This window comes from Bombus terrestris, chromosome 6, assembly GCF_910591885.1.
Source record: "Bombus terrestris chromosome 6, iyBomTerr1.2, whole genome shotgun sequence".
NCBI classification, from domain to species: domain Eukaryota; kingdom Metazoa; phylum Arthropoda; class Insecta; order Hymenoptera; family Apidae; genus Bombus; species Bombus terrestris.
This window is the reverse complement of record NC_063274.1, coordinates 7,086,118-7,098,562: the sequence shown is the minus strand read 5'-3', so window position 1 is coordinate 7,098,562 and position 12,445 is coordinate 7,086,118. Positions and strand designations below refer to the sequence as shown.

General features: G+C 38.7%; 1 protein-coding gene across 4 annotated transcripts in view; it reads left to right on the top strand.

Annotated features, from left to right (window-relative positions):
- Positions 1-12,445, top strand: part of LOC100652039 — a 40,172-nt gene that overhangs the window by 10,858 nt on the left and 16,869 nt on the right. The window contains exons 1-2 of one of the 4 annotated variants that reach the window (XM_012309359.3): positions 2,099-2,383; positions 9,755-11,936. In XM_012309359.3, the coding sequence (XP_012164749.1) occupies positions 10,987-11,936 (950 nt within the window). In that variant the 5' untranslated portion in view covers positions 2,099-2,383; positions 9,755-10,986. Of the gene's footprint in view, positions 1-2,098; positions 2,384-5,612; positions 5,811-6,418; positions 6,744-9,754; positions 11,937-12,445 lie in introns of those variants that run through there. The other 3 variants (XM_048406491.1, XM_012309360.3, XM_003396091.4) reach the window with 3 other exon arrangements.

Here is a 12,445-nt window from a genome sequence, read left to right as displayed (position 1 = left end):
AAATAGAAGCCAGCTGGCTGTCCCGGGAAAACACGTTCGTGGTTTTTCTTCGTCGTGGATACTCTACTGTAGTGATGACAACAGATGTGTGAAACAGGAGGAACCAAGGAAGGCGAATGATTAGTTATAGTAGTTAAGACTCACACTAGAGGTCTCTGTTTTGTATTTAGTAACTTTCATGGCATGGCAAAACCGATCATGTGTTAAAGTTACTTTAATAGGATTAAGTTACTTTTGAAAATATCTTTACTTTTCTAAATTAGGACCACAGTTTTAAAATGAAAAATATGGAAAATAGTTACGTTAATTTAAGAAGAGACTGTTGATGAGAGATTGTTTTAGGTATACCGAGAGCATTAGTTCTTTTCAAGGCCCTTCAAGGTCATTTATTGTCACTTAGTTTTAATTCATCGACTCGTACTTACAAATAGAGAACATCAGCTTCTAGAGTGTACGTACGTTGTAACGTCAAAATTTAAATTATATTAATAATTATCGACTCACTTCAAGAATTGATTGTTTACCTGAAAACAATGAAAAACTTTCATATAAACACATCCTATTCGTCCCTGTATAACTAAGAATTTATAGTTTGTTTTAAACTCGTGTTAAATAATCTTTTCTCTTGCTTTTTTAAAGCGAAATGTAAAGAATCTTCAATCAAATCTAGAGGGAACCATAGAATTATGAAACAAAGATATTGTGGAATGGGTAACGAAGCGGAAATTGAAAAGTTAATTAGTGCATTACATTAAGTACAGAGTGGAGCGCGCGCGGATCGAGTCTCGGGTTTCGAAGTTTAAATTTCCTGCGTTGCGGAGATTTTTTTCACTTCTCGGCACTCCGGGATGCCATAGAGCCGCGGCGACCTTGAAACGAAACGTGTTATTATCGTCTTTGAAACGTGTACTTCCCTCGGGCAAAACGATTCGAACAGTATAAACTATTTGAGGCATTCGAAAATAAAAAATTTCATTATCCATCTGTTTCGCAATGGCTTATTCCACTCGATGCTTCCGTGTGCTTCTTGTAGTAAAAAATAAAATCGTATTTCGTGTATGTAATATTTATCCAAATATTTTGGAAGGAATTAAAATATTTACTATTTCAAATTTCTAACTTAGTATTTGTACTTTGTTTATTTAAACGCAAAATATATATTAAAAATGAATTTCCGTTGCTCGCATAAAACTTATTTTAGAGATCCTGACAAGTAATTTTGTTGGAAAGATACGAGTGAAAAAGATTGTAATTTGGTGCTAAAAAAACGAGCAATTTCAATAAAAAAAAATGCAATGTGCGATAAACACTGTGTCAGTCACGTAAACACACGTGTTTCTCAGCCATTCATCAACCTTGGGTTACATGAAAATAAATACATGTAACCTTCTCCCGCGATAAAAAATGTTACATAATTCGCTGAACCTTTCCCGCGAAACGTATACGTAAGTACGAATCTCAGAAATATCAAACTACTTCGCTTATACGGAAGAAAAATGCAACTTGCAGATTATGGCTCATGAAGTAGAATTTAAAGCACCATCCATCTCTATTACAGTCTAATTATATTTTATACAAAAAAATTATTTTCGAACATGTGTTACCATTAACCCGTTACCTGTATATTAACCAGTAACTTTTATATCTAATCACGAAATTAAGAGTTGGTAAAAAAGATTATTAGCGCAATGTTGCCCTGGTTCTTAATCGATTAAACTTCTTTGAGATCATCTAAATCTTCTATATAAAACTTTTACGATAAAACGTCAACGAATAAAACGATAAAAAATGGTAAGAGAAAAAATGTTGAGATCAAGATAAATTTTCCAAACTCTCTGTCGAGGTCGTAACTGCTACCGTAGTGACAAGCATCAGGAACGAGTTTCTCCGACTGGCACGTTAAAGAAATCAACAAAAGGCGGCTCGAATTACCAGAGAGCAGCTTTTCTGGATACACAGACGGACCGATGCTAAAATTATTAGCAAGCTTATGTGCCACGTGGGGTTTCTTCGATGACGGGTGAAGTCCTATCCGAGCCTTTCATCCAATTTTACAAATTTACCGCCTTATACTGTGGTTTCCAACGTTTGCGTCTCGTTTCTTCGCTTCTTTTCTCTCGTCTTCCCGTCGTGTATGCGCTTCTTTCTACGCTATAATACCGTGATACGATGTGCGTGGGTATCGATGGACGAATAGAGAAATGATTTGGTCGTGTTTGAATTTGTGGCTCCTCGGAGTACAGTAGTGAGATGTGTGTATAATGTGCTGATGACTTGTGCAAAAAGAAAATTAAGTGATGTTTGCAGTTTCATATTCGTCCTCGTCGTGAATGACCTCGTCGACTAATGCTAAACTTAAGGACAACACGTTAAATCATGCAAAGTATTTAAGACAGTTTTTCATGGCATATATTTTATTTCTTTCTTAGTTTGTCTTAAAAATTCGTAGTGATGTTAATCTCATTCATTGAAATCGGAGACTCAATAATTCTTTAATAAATATCGTATTAATTAACGATTAAACATCTTGCTTTCTGTTATAAATTTATTTATATATATATGTATGTATGTAAAAACACACATTTACTAATTTTTATACTCTTGAACTTGGTTCACATCGTTTTCCCAACATCATCGCGGTTAACTAGCCAGTTGATTAACTTTATACTCTTCGCCGAAGAAGAACATTTCCTCGTTTGAAACCAGATGGGGGCGTTTTATCCTGATTTTGGGAACCTCCTTCGGGCAACATCTCCCTTGTCCAATTACTCGAGACATTAATTACACTTAATTATTGCCCGGACGATCTGAAATAGGCCCGCATTGTGCCCGCGTCGAGTTCTTACGCGTGGCTTAATGAAACGGACGTCCGGCTTGTATCGTTGATAATAAGATTACCGCTGTTAAGGGATCACGTCGATTTCACAAAAGGCGAACGCCCCGTAGAAAGTAATTTAATTCCAGCTGGTGGATGCGTAGCCCAAGGATCGGTGTAAATCACGCAGCCCGAACACACACCGCTTGAATGACGCCGCTATTGTTTGCCGATGAACATTTCAACGAACCTCCGCTAAATAAAACAAAATAAAATATAGCATACAAATATACACCAAAACTCTCTAATCATGTAAAAAAAATTAAACGAAATGAAATAAAATTCGGTAAGATCTGCAAGTCGTAACAGAAACAAGATTTAATAATTTCTCATCAACAGAACATTTGTTATGCAGACTCGTGGACAGAATGTTTTTTTATAGTAGAAAAGCGGTTACGCGAGCACTAGACGTATGTAACAGTTGTTATCAACGAGTGACGCGTGCCAGGTTTCACCGGACACACTTTGGAATCACTAGCACGTGCATCAACCACAAACAAGAACCATACATCATTTTCACGTTAAAATGGCAAACGACGACAGAACTGTTACCGGTTGCTCGTGATCGTGTTCTGAAACACGATAATTTTAGCTCTCCGGAATGTATCTACCTTCTATATATTGAACGATCTCTTACGTGGATACTTATTTCGGTACTGAATATGCTTATATGTATGTGATATCATTAAAATAAATCTCTCGAGAGTTAACCTTTTCAAAGTTCCAGTGGGATATAACAGAATGCGTATGCATGAATTTTTCGTTATAAGGCAATGAAGTTTTGTTAGGTTAGGATTAGAAGTATAAGGAACTCGAGAAATTATAATTTTATAAAATGTAAAAGTATAGGAAGATTTATTGCGAGAATTGCAGACTTGTGGTCAAATTGTTGGGATAATTCTTTAATTCAAAATTAATTAAATTTAAACCTAAATTAATAAGAAATCCCGTGTATCACGTAGAATAGGGAAAGTATAGGTACATATACGGTGCACGGTTAGGTTCCGGCAGCCTATCTAATCCTAGGTGCGCAAACGCGGCGTGCGCAATCGTTTGTGCCCATATATACACGCAATATACATATATTCATGACCTGTACCGTTTCAAGAAGTGAATCGAAAGAATGTAATCTCCGATCTTCATCTTCTCCCGATTCGTTTCGTAGCTGGATCCGCCGGCTGGCTGCTCTCTTCATTATGCCGGTGAACACCAGAGGACACGTTGATTCTCTTACGAAACCTCTCACTTTATACGTCGATTTAACGTATATTGCTGTTAGTTAGACATTAGACAGGGTGCGCGCGGCTAAAGGATCAAGGAAAGTTGATCGATAAATCAAACGAATCCGCGCGTAAGGACCCGTTGTTACTCGAATTATACCAGCTTCTTCGCTTCTTCTATGAAGCTCGATATTTTTGTCAAAATTTATTGGGATGATTCACAAAATCCTTTAAGGAACAGGTTTCCGTTTTAGCCACGTTATAGTCGGACTCGATGGATAACCAATGGTCGTGTCTCATCCGATTCGCTCTCTTCCTGGTTTCGACCGAATTCACTGACTGTTCAACTTGAACTTTGAATATCGTTATCCAACGGATTGGAAAGATTTTTGTACTGTCGGATATGGCTTCTGCAGCAATTTTAAGAATTACTGGTTACAAATTTTGAAACTCAGCAGTAATTGATAGATTGGAGAATTTTGATAATGCGAATCGAGGGAATAGTATCGCAATAATTAGGATTATATCGAGTTAATTTTTTCCCTAAGATAGGGAAGATTCAGAGATCCTTTCACAGTTTTTGAAATATCTAACATTTATGTTCAACGTGTCAATATCATTTAATATTTCTTCTAAGTTTTTTAATCAAAAAGAAAATTTTGTTCTATTACTCATGTGCCTCGATAACGTAAAAATCAACGACAACAATAATAACACCGATTCGACATAAAATTTCAGAAAGAAATCACATTTTTCAGGTGGATCCGAAATCAGTGGAAATCGATCCCATTACCGCGTGACCTCGCGTCCGGTTTGTAAATCCGAGTTGTATCCTTCTCTGCTCCCACGGGGCAAACACACCACACAGGTGTTCCCCCTGGTATCGAATAAAAGCGTGGAATCGCGCGATCCTTGTCGCGATGGCGCGCGTGCACGCGCATTGTACACATTTACACTCGTCCATATGGAAGAAGAAGAGAATGTGTCGTAAGGTTGGACGAAGGTAGTGTGACCAGCGGAGGCTGGACGTCCGGAATGCGAGCGGAACCCGTTTCTATGAGTCAAGTCTGGCTATTGACAACAGTCTCTACTCTGTCTTTCTTCCTCTCTCTCTCTCTTTCTCTTCTGTAGATCCTTTCCCCGCGTGCCACCTCTCCAAGCTGAATCCTGTGGTTCAGGATCGTGCCACGTGATCTGGAACATCGCGGTGTAGTGGGAACGGTGAGGCAGATTCGCGGGATCGAGTCAAGTTACTCCGTGAAAATTCAAAATCAAGGCAGGCCCGTGCAGATGTGAGACGTCTCGGGTAATATCGGTCGCGTTTACAAGTTAACATGGAGAATTTAGACAAAAGGCAAGTTGGAAAAAAGTAATTATGACTCGTAAAGTGCCCGATTGTGAAGTTTCGATTAACGTAATTTGTCGAATTACTTGCGTAATGAAATTTGAAAAATTTCTTAGAAATGATATGCATTTTTTCTGACTTCTATTTTGTGCTTCAGATACAAACGTTGTAAACGTTAAGCAACTTCGGTAAAAAAGATGAGAGGCCAAGAAATGTTTCGAAGATCGTAACCGACGTAACTTTCGCTGCAAGCGCGGTTACGTGGGTTTGGTATGCTTCCCTCAAGATATGGCAGTTGGTTTGAGATAGGGGCAATTGTGGTTGAGGCGGGAATGGAATTCGGTGGTGTTTACGTCGGTTGTGCTGGGCGGTAGGTGGAGTTAGGTTAGTGAGGTTAAGTGAAGAGAGTATGTGGTGAGACTGATTTAAAAGTTAGTAATTATTATCATCATCGTGGCTCATTGTTGCAGTTAAAGTAACTTTCATAATATTTCAATCAGTTTTCTTCTTTTAATTTATCTTGGCATTGCCTTGTAATTTTAATACACTGATGTTAATATGTACATTAAAAAAAACAAACTAAAACAAATTTGGCCCAATTAAATGCAACTTCATTATTGTTTTCTGTTAATATAATTGATTAAAGAAATGTTTAAGTATTTTTCAGGATTGCAATACAATTTCAAGCAAAGTTACAATTCCAATCAAATATTTCTCAGCTTTCATTCTCATTTGATTATACGATTTATAAATAAACATTGTATTAATCAGAAAATAATTAATGTGAGAGCGTGTATGGAAATCATTAGGGTAGCAATTAAATATTCCTCTCGGTTAATACGCGTTTAATTGCTATCCTCCGTTGAATCTACACATAGATAATTTCATTGAATTTTTAATCTATGATCATTTTTATTATTATTTTCATTATTACATAGGATTATTAATTAAATAACCTATATCCACGTATCTGGTCTATTCGCTTTATTAATATTCTCCACTGTAAAGGAAGAGTAAGCAAGAAATCAAGCATTCGACGATAAACTTCGCGATCCCAGGATGCAAATAACGAACGATTATAGAATGGCAGTTTTTATCTAAGCTATAACGTCCTTATCTCCTTAGCAACGATAACGATATCCGGCAGTTAAAACATACTATTTCTTCCATATGTTCATCGAGTTCGAAAGTTTTTACCCGAGCATAGGTGTTACATTATCAACTTGTGTTGCTTAACTGAAGAAGAAATTATTAAACTTATACGCTGGAGGAAGTTCGATCGGAAAAGACCCTAGCAGAAAATGTAACTAGCTATACATTTCCAGATAGTTGCTTTTCAACCGTAATTAAAACCGAAACGTAGATAAGACGCTACCAGAAAAAGTGATTCAAGTAAATATTTTTTCTCAATCGCAGAAGTATAGGACGCGATATATAACCTATATTTATCTTTTACTATGATCTTTTTCTATTAATTTCTAAGCCTTTATACCGATACTTACGGATAGTATTCAAAGTTTCAAGATAGTAATTAGTAATCGACAATCGATAATTAGTGCTTAATGTTCGAAGGTAAATAATTAATATCGTTAGAATAAAGTAACGTTATTAATCGATAATTAACATTAAAGCGTTTACTTCTTTTCATATTTATTCCAAAACGTATAACAGTGTCGAAAAACATCGAAAATTACCATCGGATCACCGTGTATATAGCAAGTAAATAGCTTCAGGTAGAAGAGAGGTTCACCAGTTCGAAAACAAGTAACAGAACCGGCTGTTACGTTATTGCGCGATGGCTCCGGAGAACATTAATATTTCATCGAGATTCGCGTGTCTTCGCGTGCAGCGTTTCCATTGATCGATCTTAGACGAGAAAATAACTTGGATCTTCCGACTCGTACGACCGAGACGCGTCTCAACTCAAGCGTTGCGAGCCTTCAACCGGACGAGTTATAACGGTATTGAAGAGAACTACTCGAGAAACTATATCTAGCCCTTGGATAGAGGGATTGCTTGCTTCTTACAATCGAATAATTGGAGTGTAACTAGAAACACGAACGGTAGTTTAGCAATGGAGAAGAACTTTAGAACGACAGCAATTTTCTTCTTGTTTCTTTGAGAAAGACACCGTTCATTTTGTGTTTGACGAGAATGGGGTTGTTGGAGGAATGTATCCATTTCTATATTTTCGATTTAATTATTTGGAAATGCAATTTTGCATATACGTATGTGCAATTATCTGTTATAATCCCAGGCGTTTTTTTAAAATCATGTGCCATTGAAACAAGGCAAAATATCGCCCAATTCTTCTAGATTCAATTTCTCAAAAGAAAGGCTCTATTGATTAACCAAACATAGTTCCCATGAGCACATACGTACTTCTCAGAAAAGATAGTTATTTCTAGATCAATATTACTCCCCACAATGACCTATATGTCAAAGGAAAAAAGACATATCAAGTATTAAATCATTCTATTATTACGTCTACTGTCTCTACAAATCCTCTAGTCTTGGAAAAGTCTATCTTATTCAAACCTAACGTGACTCAAATTAAATCTTTTCCATCATTATAAATACGAAACATTTATAAAATTAGCATCTTCGATTATTTACTCAACATCTATCTAACGAAATCTTCTCCATCACCGTATCCCTTAATCCTGATCGCGTACAATCAGCGTATTGAATAGTTAATTTATTAAAATTTAAACGGCCATTTTATGCTACTTGTACTCGAATAACTTTAGGATCTTGCTATATCTCTTGCACAGTCTTATACTGACAGGCGAGAAACATAGAAACGTAACTTCCGATCCATCGCTTTATCCTAAACAGACGATGATAGGTTGTACGGTGGACGCAATACAGAAGCGTTTCCGATGCAATCCGAAGGTGCGTTGTTACAATGGAGTTCATCGATCCATAATGACTATTTCCCCGCCAGCTACAGCCTGTAATAACGGAATAGCCAATAAAGTATATCCTGTCGATTTAATCGTTACCCCCACGGTGCACCGCGCGCACGGAGATCGGATCGGTGATTTTCACGTGATGTTTCGCAAATCGTGAGGCGCTCGCGTGATTCGCGCGTTTTAAGCGTTCCCGCTCTTCCCGTCCGATAGAAAGAGAAAGGGAACGGGGGTGGAAGGAAGAGGGAAGATACGTGATGCGGGTTCAACCTGCCGCGGGAACCTTTAAAGAAGGTCGGTGCAACGGGAGAGATGTAATTTTAATAAATTGGAGAACAAGTCATTGTAAAAGATGGATATTCAGATGTTGGAGATGCAGCAGATTTATGACTCGCTGGAATTAAGTTAGTTAAGGTGTTGAAAACCTAACGTCTTTTCAAAGGCGTTTGCCGCGTTTCTTTTCAAATCAAAATACATACATACGATACGTACAGCGTATGCGCCTAAAGTTTTAAAGTTAATTTCTCTTCATGGAATGGACTGTTTTATTATAGGTTTAGGAAATTGAAAAGAAGTACCACTTCTAAGAAAGAATTGCGAGAAGTACAGTTAGAAACTGTATTGTGAATCACTTTTCCTGGTTTCCGTAACGAGGAAGTGAAAAAGAAACGCAGACAAGTCAGCGTTTACCGCGGTTAAATGGGAGACACGCAGGTACGAGTCGTTACAGTTTTGTCGTTGTAACGATTCCCGCTGCGTAATTTGATAATGAACAGTTGAAAAATAGCAGCGTTGTGCCCGTACTCTTTAATATCCCATTACATGGAAGCTAACGACCGGAAAATATACCGCTCGACTACTTGAAGGAAGTAGCCCATGAGCAAGTCTTTTGTATCCTCGCAATGGTATAATTCCTGTAACGTCTCGTTCTCGCAGGATTTATTTCGTTGATTTGTACTTGTTTATTGCTTTTGTGTTTTCATGAATGAACACATGTCGCGTGCGAATCGTAATATGGTTTTAATGGTGTTTCGACTTCAATGATATTAGCAACTGATTGCGCTTCCTGTAAGAAGCTTCCAATCATTATGTAATTTAGGAACAATAAATAAGAATATTTAAAGAACGAATTAATTATTCAACTGTTCGCGCAAGAAATACTCAATACCTATCTCTTTTTAGAAAGTTATAGATGCTGTTTTCAAAGAGTTTCTTAGCTCACCATAAACCAGATAAGAATCTTTGGTTCCATCTAGAAAAAGAAACGTTCCTCAGATCAAACCGAAAGGGATTCGGATTATATTTTCTAATCGTATTTGTATATTTCTTTTTACGGTCAGCTTGTCATCCACGTACAATCGAACAGAGAGTCCATTAATTATTTCCCTTCGACTTGTTCCAGGGGGAGCATCTCGGAAGCCATGCCGGCTGACGAGTTCGCTGGAAATCGAAACAGAAGCAAACCAAGGCTGCAACCACCTTAACGAACCGCTATTATCACTGGCAAGGTCATCGGGCAGACCGGATCTAATCATGCTCACGCCGACCATGCTTCCTGTGCACTCGTTCCTCTTTCTTAACGACGTCAACCAGAAGATCGGGCGCTAAAAAATTCGAAATCGAGTTGATTGAAAATCTCAAGAAATATCTAAAAAAAGGAAAAAAGATACGAATAAACAATTTGATATAGAAATCATCCATTTTGGGCAAAGAAAAGAAACAATCAGAAAAAGGAATAACCACAGAAGCTCTGAATTTAATTGCTTCCTAATGGTACTTCCTTGGATATTTTTACATTCTGGAGGCGTGAACGAACTCTGAAAAACAGAAACGACTTCTATCGGATGATCGAAAGAACTATCTGGATACTGAGTATAATTATTCACACGTGCGGATGCCATTTCCGGCATGTTTCCCCTGAAGGAGGTCAGCTTCAGTTTTTGCCAGTTGTAGATAGAAGTTGAAGTGGCGGACGTCTTAACGAGGTTGCTAGAATGTCAAAGAAATAGATGAGAGAAATATTATGAAGATATATTTATGAATATCTAATTGAGCATTTAATTAAGAACTTAATCAAAAGACCAAAATAAGTTGGTTCTTGAGACCAAGTACCTATTTAAGTATAATAGTCTTTTTTACTTACGGTTTAGTAAGAGGACTCGAGTAAAACGATTATTCGTTAAAGGGAACAATAGAATAATCATGCCTCCGCAGACTGTGGTCTCTGCTTTCATGCCTCATCGCGGAGAATCTCAGCGAAAGAAGTGTCCCAAAGCGTGAGCTGAAAGGTGGCTATGTAGGCTGCCTAGTGAATGCCGTCGCCATGGTGGAGCTGGCGTGTAGCAACTCCCTAAGCCCAGGAACCTAATCCTGCGTCAGAAAGACAAAATTCGCCAAGGAGAAAAGTAAAAAAAATATATATATAGGGAAGAAGAGACAAAGATTAAAGATCGTTAAGAATTAAAGGTAATTTAAGGATAAAAGGGAGAAAGAATTGTGTAAAAATTCTACTGGGAAAGAAAAGAAAGAAGAAGCCTCCAACGAGAAAGACGTCCTCAGAAGCGAGACCCGCGTAGCGCCATGTAGAGGAGCAGGAAGAAGCGCAGTCTTCCTCAGGCATTCCAGCGTCGAGTAATGCTGAAGCATATCCTGACGGGGCAACCGTCGTCAGCGGGCTCCAGGCACCAGCACAATGACTACCAGGCGAGCTCGGGCTCGTTGCACGGCGGCCACCACCACCACCATCATTCTGGTCACCAACAGGATCAACAGCAACACCATCATTACAACCAAAACAGCAACGTTCGTGGAACGACAGGGGGGAGCCAAGGACGGGGAGTCGACGTTTACGACTCGGTGGTCCATCAAAGAGCCAACGTACATCAGGCTGCCACCACGCCATCTTCCACTCACAGACACCCTTTGAATCATTCTCAGTTGAGCGTGAACAATCTATCTCAACGATTGAATCACTCGCACGCTCTTAATTTGTCCACGTTGTCCACGTCGAAGCATTCTGTGAACAGCGTTAGTCCTGTTGCTGGTGGAAATAACAATAACAATAATAATAATCTGTCGACTACATTGGGGGTGATATCCCCGGCGCCGCTGCATCAGGACAGCAGACCTAAAGCGAATGGAGGCTTTGATATCTCGAGACTGTCCAGATTACCCAGTCAGGCGACACCTTCGCCTGCACCTGCTCTTCAGGGTACGACTACCGGGGGACAGTTAACCGGTCCCGGTTCCACGGCGTACCCCTTGAACGCTTCCTGGTCGTCGTCCCTGTCGAGGAATCACAAGGACCACGAGGTTGGCGCGAAAGAGACGTTGACCAGTTTGGGTTTATTGTGTCTAGTGTCGTTGTTACTGGCGCTACTCTCGTTGATCTTCTTGCTGAAGATCTCACCGCTAACGGTGACGCCGAGTAGCTTGATCAGCCCGGAAGAGTATACGATTGTCTACGAGGTGACGTTAGCGCTGTGCGCACTCGCCCTCTCCCTAAACCTCTGCTGTCTCCTCGTGTGCGCTATACAGTTCCTCTTCACTGTGAAACTCGTCAAGACTTCGTATCAAGGACATTGGTGAGTAGAGTTTTTGTTTTATGTCACGCTGGCTAAATCTCTGATTTATAACGCCTTAAATACCTTTGTACATAATCCCTACTTTACTCCACTCGAAGGTTGAACAAGGTGTGAAAAAAATATACGTTTAAAGCTTGTATCCTTAAGATACTGTTATCTTTGAAAATCCGAAAGTCAAACAAGATACAGAAAAGGCAACTTGTAAAAGTGCAAATAAACATTGAGATACAAATATCTTTTAATCCGAACTACACATATGATGGAAAGAAGACTCTCATAGTCATCAACATTTTCCCTCCTAAATGTCAACAACATACATACATTGTTGCTGTTGTACATGTAACTTTTCAAACTTACATAGGTATTGATAAAGAAAAAAAAACAAGCATTTTCCTGGTAGCTCGGAATTCACGGGATTCGCGGTCGAACGATGATTACCATTAATTTCTATAATCTGGTGACGCTATCCTCAATCAAGATTATCCTTGTGCCGGAATATGAGTTCTCAT